This window comes from Puntigrus tetrazona, chromosome 24 (genome assembly GCF_018831695.1).
Source record: "Puntigrus tetrazona isolate hp1 chromosome 24, ASM1883169v1, whole genome shotgun sequence".
Taxonomy (NCBI): domain Eukaryota; kingdom Metazoa; phylum Chordata; class Actinopteri; order Cypriniformes; family Cyprinidae; genus Puntigrus; species Puntigrus tetrazona.
The window spans coordinates 20,221,920-20,231,417 of NC_056722.1; the positions used below are offsets into that span (position 1 = coordinate 20,221,920).

General features: G+C 38.5%; 1 protein-coding gene across 10 annotated transcripts in view; it reads right to left on the minus strand.

Moving 5' to 3' along the window:
* tnikb (TRAF2 and NCK interacting kinase b) overlaps window positions 1-6,352 on the minus strand; it is a 52,534-nt gene extending 46,182 nt beyond the window's left edge. For 4 of the 10 annotated variants that reach the window (XM_043225936.1, XM_043225935.1, XM_043225933.1 and 1 more), the window contains exon 1: window positions 6,013-6,350. In XM_043225936.1, coding sequence (XP_043081871.1) covers window positions 6,013-6,069 — 57 coding nt within the window. In that variant the 5' untranslated portion in view covers window positions 6,070-6,350. Of the gene's footprint in view, window positions 1-6,012 lie in introns of all 10 variants that reach the window. The other 6 variants (XM_043225928.1, XM_043225927.1, XM_043225930.1 and 3 more) reach the window with 3 other exon arrangements.
* Window positions 6,353-9,498: the final 3,146 nt, after the last annotated feature.

The following is a 9,498-nucleotide window of genomic DNA, read 5'->3' on the forward strand; positions in this document are numbered from 1 at the left end:
AGCTATGTTTCCATCCAAAGTAAAGTTGTGCAAAATTGGAATATCGCATTAAAACATTCGAGTATAAAACACTGTTTCCTACCAGTGAGTTGAAAGGAACAAAATTGTCACTTCCTGATTAACTTGCACTAAATATTGCAAAGACAAATATATTTGCTGCAGTAGGAGAAGGCACTGAATATAGATCATTTAATATAGACACTGATTATTATACAATATATATTGTACAGACGAAACACAGTCATGCTATTTTGTTTTCGAAACCACCTACTTACGCACATTTTGCGATATTGCATAAAAAACACTGTATAGAAGAGCCAAGATGTGCATAAATTCTAAAAAACAATGTCTAACCTTTTATTTGGTAAGAAAATGTGCATATACTACAATGGAAACACTTTTACCATTCATCTGTGCTCTCTGAAGCTTGTAATTTATTGTATACAAAAATAGATACAGTGCCTTCTCCTACAGCAGATAATTTCATTTTTCTTTGACACATTAAGCTGAAGTTAATCAGGAAGGGACGATGTTTCGCAAATGTTTTATGCGATATTCCAGTTTTGCACATTTTGTTCTTAATTTGGACAGAAACATAGCTAAGAAAGAGCCATGTACTATTTTCTTAAAAGATAGCCTTGTGAAAAGAACAAAGTGCACTTTCAAGTCAGTATTAAATTTTCCACCTCAACTCCAACACCAATGATGTCAAATGGCAAATGAAATATGTAATTTATTACACCAAATAAAGGTTCGAAACAGTGTTCGCAATGAAGCCATTTTTGGTTCCCTAAAGGACCTTCCAATGAACGGTTCTTAAATCAAGCATTTTTTTTTTGTCTGAAGAACGTTTGATCTTTTTCCATTTTAAAGAATCTTGCACGGAATAAAATAGTTCTACAGACGTTAAAGGTTCTTCATGTAACCACAGATGCGAATAAAGAACCTTAAATTTTTATGCATGGAAGAAAGACGACTTCAACAACAACTTCAAGTTCAATCTGTTCCTCAAGATTTCGTGTTTTCTTTTTTCTTGAAGTTGACAGCATGTGGTCACCATATGAATTCATTATATGGAAACAGCGGCATCAACATTCAGCTAAACGTATATTTTCCCAAACTTTTTCTTTTCCGAAGACATGCGAGTAAATGAAAACAGAAATGTAATTATTTGGTGAAATATTACTACATGTTACCACAGACATTTCACAGCGGATCCCAAAACTAAAACATATTAGCTTCCTGTACCAAAAAAAAAACGCTATAAAACAAAACCACTGGGGAAAATGTAGCACAAATTTCCATTTAAGGAAACTTCTCCCACATATAAACACATCTGGTAGGACCTCCAGTGCTCAGATAATCACAGAACCTCATTAGTGCTTCATTACAGTGATTCATTACTCTTGACGGTGCTCCAGTGATCATCTTTAAATCCAGGAATCCCCCCCACATTTGCTCAGTGACAAGGAGGTTATGATGAACAATTGCTTTTTGGTGATAACAGGACTGATAATCTTCCTACATGCAGGAGGGTGAGTATTAGCTTTTAATATGCACTTTTATTGAGTAACATTGCCCCGGAGCACAAGAGGCAGATGCTGCTGGCCAGAATCACGAGACAAGGAAAAGACGAAAAACACTGGCTGACATCTTCAGCTGGGACTCCCCCCCGCCTCCCCTTGACATGACTCTGGGATGTAACAGTCCTTTACCTATTAATTATTCACAGGAAAAAACATGAGGCTGGAACTATATGTTCAGTCTTCGGTGCTGGCAAAACAGGTTGAACATACACAAACACACACACTTTCTGTAGAATAGTAACACTGCACTGCACTATGGTTAAGAAAGAAATGCAGTTCATCTGTGACATATTCAAAAAGGCTATTAAACCCAATGGCGAGTGATATTTTGATATTTAATATGCTACTATAGTAATTATTACACTCTGCTAAAAGGCTATATTTGTCTCTTATAAGAAGATATTTTACTATTTATTAATATTTTGAATTAGCTTTATTTTTTGTTTTTATTATTACTTTTTTTTTTTTTAATTTTCATTAAATTTGTTGTGCATTTTATTTGTAAATATTTCAAATTTAACGGCTTTAAATTTATTTTTAATTTCATTTTAGTCGGTTTTTGTATCCAAAATTAATAAGCAAAAATAAAATTCTGTCATGAAATACGTTTATCTTCGGAACACAACTTAAGATATTTCTGATGAAATCTGAGAGTTTTCCTGCATAGACAGCAACAAAACTGACAAGTTATAGCCCAAAAAGGTAGAAAGGAAATTGTTAAAATTCTACTTAAAATTAAGGTTGAACCACTGAGGTAACTATTTTATTTTATAGTCCTATTTTTAGGCCTTGAACATGAACTTACGAATTATGAACTTAAAAATGAGACAAAAAGAAGTTCATTTTATTTCAGCTTTATTTAAATAACGATGACATTTTTAAAAGCTTTAGTTAACAATGACAATATTCTGTCATCATTTACTCTCCCTCATTCTGTTCCAAACCTGTATAACTTTTGTTGAATCCGAAAGATGATACGACAATGGGAACCAAAACAAAATTGAACCCCAATGACTTCCATAGTGCGCACACAAACACAAAACATTTTCTTATCTTATTTCATGTTCCACAGCAGAAAGTCATACAGGTTTAAAATGACATAGGGATGAGTAAGCCATGAGCGAATCAAAGGTAAATAAATGTTCTTGTCAAAGGTTAATGTGACGTAAGGTTCAGTAAAACCATCAGCTGGGACTCAAGCGCTATATATGTAGCACCAAACGCATTGTCCAGATCTGTGTCAGCGAAACATAAAGCATACACTTCCCCTATGAGGCAAGACCACGCACACTGTACTGGGTGACCTAATTTTTAAGCACAAAAGATCCTGCGAGAGTGGCGAGCTCGTGAGCAGACATGAGGAAAATAGCTTTGCCCATGGGTAGCGGAGAGGGAAAAAAAGCATTAAAGATACCTCACATGGAGAGACACGGGAAAGCTTGAGAGGGCCGCTGTACTGTTTCTGAGTCTAGAGAGTGTCTCAAATGCCAAACGCCTACACAGCGATGTAAACACAGACACGGTCGCTCAAGACGACAGTCGGGCATGGTGAGCGGTTACCAAACCCAATACGACTGATAAAACTCTCTGACTAATTCAGAGAGAAAACTTTCCATTCATAACACACAAGTCTGAAAGTATCCTGAGCCTTCTGATGCAGGTGACGCTTAAACAGCCAATGCAATCTAAACCGCTTTACATTACAATATAGAGCAAAACCCCTTTCTGCTTCCCACAGTCAACTGATTACCTCACAAATCATGCCCAGGCGTGCCTCAAGCTGCGCAGGTAAGATCATGTTGCATAACTAACATGCCTACAATCGGGGTCTGTCATCTCACTCAACAGATCTGACACAAGCCCACAGTAGGAGCACACTGACTGCGAGGAATAGCACTACTGCGGCATTCAGAGACTCCGCACACATCATATAGACTAGAGCGCGTATAAACTAGAGCATCCGAAACAAAGAGCAGCACGAATCAGGCCAGCATTTCCACAGAATTTTTGATTAGAAGTTTTGAAAACCGGTTCTAACATCCACAGTAATTAACAGTTGCGACGAAAGGGAAGTAGTGACAGGTGTTTTTTTCTGTATTGTGACGCACAGCTGAGCGTAAAGAATTATTGAAAAAAAAAAAAAAAAGAAGCAGGGCGGGGCTTTGGTTTTATGAGTCTGTTGTCTGATTGGATTTTGGGATGTTGGCATTTACGGGGTGAACTGCGTAAATATTTATTGATTATAATCTAGTTTGTTTTGCATGGGTAAAGGAGTAGCCACAGCGCACTTTTCAGCTTAATGTCATATGCATGCAAATGTAAAAGACAAGTTTCACTTTTCGCTGTGTTCTAAAGTTTTATTAAGTCTGACCAGTGCCCAATAAAAGATTGATATGTCATTGCATGACCTCTTAGCAGAAGTAAATGAGTAAAAACTGCAGGCGTGCATAAATATAGCATATTGTATATTTTTGCATATAGGATGCATTGTTCATTTTATGTTTCATTTTTTTGTTTATGTTATGTGTGTCTTTAAAAAAAAAACCTAATGTCATTTAAAGAACAACGCAGTCTTTAGTTTAAAAAGTGAAAAATTAAAAATGAAAAATTAGCATGTTTTTTACTCATGCTATCCTGGGTGTATATGCCTGTCTTCTTTTAGATGAATCCAATCTGAGTTATATAAAAAAAATTCTCCTGGAACTTCTAAGCTCCATCATTACAGTGGGCAGGTGTTTCCCGGAAAAAAAAAGGGTTTAAATAAAGTGCACGCAAACGTAACAAACATTTCCCAGAGGCACGCGCACAACGCATACGTACTCCGACATCCCCCGGGAGTGCTTATGATTACCATAGTCAGCCGAAGTGATGGAAAACTGTTTATTATGCTTGAAATAAGGATATTTATATTACAATAACGCATGGATTAGCTACAGGAGGCCTTTAGTCAAGCCCCGGAGCCGTGTGAGGCATGTTTTATTACGTTTGTGTGCACTTTCTTTAACGTGTTTTGGACTGTTAAAGGGAAACACCCACCCACTGCAATGACCAAGCTTAGAATAGCCGGGAAAATATTTTATATAACTCCAATTGGATTCGCCGGAAAGGCATAAACACCTAGTATGGCTCGAGGGTGAGTAAAACAGGCTATTTTTCATTTCTGGGTGAACTAACCCTATAATTCTTGCTACAATCATATGAAATTAAAAACGTACTTCCCATCTCCTCCTGACCCTCATTCTTTTTAGTCATTCCAGTTTGAATCTGAGCAACCAGGAGTTTCGCATGACGTCAAAAAAAGTTCCCAATGCACATTTTCAACAGAAAACAGCTTGAAAATGAATTCCGTCGTGAGCTGTGCTTTATACCTCTTTGAGCTACCGCCAAAAAAAACTATGGATTTGTTACCGAAATGTGACCAGGTCTTGCCAGATTCAAATTTGAAGTCGCATTTTATCCTGCCTCCTGGCGCTACTGCCAGTTTGACTCCAGCATGTTTTTAAGGGCCAGTGATTTCTCCTGTTGGCGGGAAAGGGGAACTAAGCACCCATCAAGCAGAGCATCCGAAAACCAAGAGACCCAGCATCCCAGATCACTCAGAGCCCAGGATCCGGAGCAGCCCAGCGTACACAGCTCCGACCGCCCAGCCAGAGAATGTATGTCACAGAGAAATGATCTCAAACAGACCGAACAAAGACAGACAGACACTGCAAATCCAACACGATACGTTCGCATGTTTAACACCACAACATCTTGATAGTATATCATTATCATATAATGGCGGGGACCAGAAGTGAAGCTGTCTGCAATGCACACATTGCTATTTAATACAGGCCTCACACAGCATAGAGCATATCGGTCGGATGAATACCAGATACAGTCTATCAGTGTAAAACATCTAGCTATAATTTCAATCAGATGCAAAATACGGATGACGCAAAAAAAAAAAAAAACGACAAACTGCTCACGGTATACAGACAAACAAAATTACAAAATCACTTCGTGTCGCGTCAATCACATTAGGGATAAAAATGAATCACTAGTGTTTATTGCAAAGGATGTTTTGATTATTATTCACACATTCACGCCGCATAAGAACTCCAGAATTTTGCAAGGTTAGTAGTAATAATAATAATTTCCCCACCGCTATTATTTCATCAGATGCTCGAGGACTAACATACAGTGCATCTTTGTGTTCAAAAATATTGTAGAAAATATTTTTCTCGCGTTTCTAAAATAAACAAATATCTAGCAGCGTAAAATGTCTAATTACACTAAAACGCCTCGTGCATCTCTAAGCTGTGTTTCTCGATCAGGTGCATGAATATCAGCACCCATATTTCCCCTCCATCATTAATGGCGAGATGCTGAACAATATATTTCACCCATTGTAAGTCAAAACATCTGACTGTATCTCTCCACTCACCCGCAGAGCAGACAGGTCGATCTCATCCAGACTCCTCGCAGGAGAGTCACTCGCCATGATTATCTGTTATATTCAACAATATAATGCCCGCAATAACATGAATACAGACGCCGAGCTGATCCGTGTAATACACCAAACGGGCTGGATTGACTTCAGTCGGAGCAGATGAAGCTCCCGGATGGTGCGGAGCCGCTGTTCTTCGCGATTCCGCGTTTTTAAAACCGAATTAGCCGCTATAGGACTGCATGTGAAGGAGACATCTCGTGCTTGTACCGATGATCTGCTGCCGCACGAGTCCAAAGCACCAGCGCCAAAGGACGTGTGAATCAGAGCTCCGGCGGTGAAGGCGTGTCAATCACCAGCGCTTCTAGGGCGTGGCCTCTGAGTGAAAGGCGGGGCCAAACTCAAACAAAAAATGTATACTACAATAATATATATATATATATATATATATATATATATATATATATATATATATATATATATATATATATATATATATATATATATATATATATATATACACACATATATATATATACATGCATATACATACATATATACATATATATATATGCTTTTAGAGTCCATCTAAAGTAGCTGGTCAGGCTGCGAGACCTGATGACCAAAGAACTAAAACCAGTTTTGCCAGATTGGGAGGCCATCTTTACCAGTTTAGCCAAGCTGGTAGATCAGCTAAAACCAGGCATTTCCATTTTTATACCGGCAATCTATTTTAGGCAATTACTGTGTGCAATTTTTGCTGTACAACAAAATCTAAAATTTTCTTCCAGTAGCTAGGTGTAATCACATAGGTTCCTATAATAATCTGCTAATCACAAAAACATAGGTTTAAAAAAAAGCTGGTTGGGTAGTCTTAGCTGGTTTAAGCTGTTCTCCTAGCCTGTCCGGGTAAGACTAGCTAGACCAGCTAAACAATTAGTCTAAACAACTTTAAAACTTTCATGCAAATCAGCTACAACGACTACAGCCAACCACCTTAGACTTTTTTCAGCAGAACATGGCAAATTAGCTAAGCGGTAACTCAGGGCCCAGTTGCGTAAACGTAGTCACTCTAGCTACAAAAACAAAAATGTTCCAACCTCACAGAACACCTTAGAAACCACACAGGAACTCCCATGTGGGAATCGTGACATCAACGACTTAAATTTGCTTCAGAAATAAATGTATAGCTGTTGTTATGATTATGCACATGTATTGAATAGCAGTTATAATGGTAAAAGCAGTCAGAAACAGGAAACCGCTCTTCAGACAGTGAGGGAGACAGTGAGCCACAAACAGCACACTTCCTCTCACCTTCCGTTTATGTAAGCAGTGCGATTTATAAACACCTCCTCCCCCCACACCACCTTCCTTTCGCATTCGCCTTGGCAGAAAACATCCTTTATGACACACTCAGTCTGTCATAACGGCAGTCCCGTTCAATGCCATGAGCTCGGTTACATTTCACAATTGGTTTGGTTAGTTTGGCAATGTGTGGCAATGAACCATTTACAGTACATATCTGATTTTCTATCTATCTATCTATCTATCTATCTATCTATCTATCTATCTATCTATCTATCTATCTATCTATCTATCTATCTGTCTGTCTGTCTGTCTGTCTATCTGTCTATCTGTCTGTCTGTCTGTCTGCCTATCTATGAATGATAGCACTGCAGTGAATAGTGCTCCATCTAGTGGTGGATGTGTGGAATCATTCAGTCACATGCGAAATTTAATGGGAGATATTAATTATTCTGAAGGAATTTTATGCTGGATGGAGGTAGCTCAGAGTTTAAGACCAATTATTCTGCCTCAACAGACGGCTTTCCTGGAGATTATGACAAATGCACACAAATGTGCCTTACAGAACTCTTGAAATCATACTCTGTGCCTTTTTAAAGCTTTTCCCACAACATCTTGTTTGTAAAAATCCATGTTTCCCCAGAGTGAATCCCTGTCAAGCGTTCAGCTAGTGTGAAGCCTCCCTTGCGCAATAGCTTTCATCTTATCAGCACAGACTCTGCTATGTGTGTGCTACATTTCTCTCATTCCTCTCCGCTTTTTGCCACAAGACAGCTTTGTTCCTTAGTGACTTTTGCCTGTAAAAACAGGCCTTTTTTGTGTACTTGAAAACCTGATTGGGCTCTGTTGCAACTCTGATCTGTTGCAACTGCACCATTAGCATTAGCATTGCCTGTGAGAAAATGTTTTGTGCTGACAATGCAGTCACATTGCAGTGGTTTTTGCAATAGCCTGCCTTTATGATAAGATCCTTTGTATTTGTGTGGCTTAGCCTGATCACATTACATGCCTTCAAACCAGATTTGCTTCCATTCATCATCGTCACTGTTGTTTAGATTTTCTCTGAAGATTTGAGAAAAAGGGTGATTATCTTTCTTACCCCGTCTAACAGACAGTGAATTAGCTAATAGTGTTAGCAGAACAAAATAGTTCACACTAGTACACATATCATTAAAGACTTTGCTATAATGATGCCGCTGTCTGACACGTGTATGTTGTGAGGTATTTATTAAGAGTGAAACCCGTGGTTATGCAACACTTTCCCTGTGGATTCCCGCGAAGAATGAAGCAGGTTAATCAGGCCTATTATAATAAATATGAGGTTTTTCAAACAGCATAATGCGGATGAAGTAAACAGCATAAAATGAGAAAAAAATTGGAGTGTATTGGGAGAAAGGAAGCTGTGTTTTAATGTTTTATGTAACTAGTTGTCAGAATATTAATAAATAAATGAATATTTAATGAAATGTAAATTAATGTAGAAACGTTTGAGGATTTGACTCATCCTTGTGGGAAAATATTATACCACACCCTCTTTCTAGGGTTCCCAAATAAATAAATTAAACAGCCGGTCACATTTTAAGTCTGATAAAAAGTGATCTCGCCTTGTAACAAAAAGGCTCATAGGCACACATATCTGAGGACTTTAGGAACAACGTTCAGACATGCATAAGCTTAAGCACGGGGCGACATGCTTTTGTAGTAATCCTGGCCTTTATCTCACTCATTTCTTCTCAGTCAGACAGAAATGACACTTTGTGTACTGGCTTGTGCTACAATAACAGATACCTGACTCAAGGCAAACTTTAGGCCAGCTATGAGACCTCCATTATAGTAGTAGAGCATTCACACAATGAAACAACGGCTACTTTAATATCAGTTTGACAGGGAAATATATTATTAAAACACTTATCAGGTTTTATAGCTTTATAATCGCCCGTGTGACGCCCCAATGACACGATACGTGCACTGTGTGAGAGGTAGGTCAAAGGTCAGGGGATTGTATCAGGGACTGTTGCTCAGCTGTAGCTCACAGACTGCAGTCTGCAGGGAACATGACAGCTGTACATATCCCAGAGAAACACATGTACACACCACACACCCCCACAGACCACTGAGACAGTAAGACAGTGTTCACACACTCAGTCATTATCAGACACCCCAGAGACACTCACACAC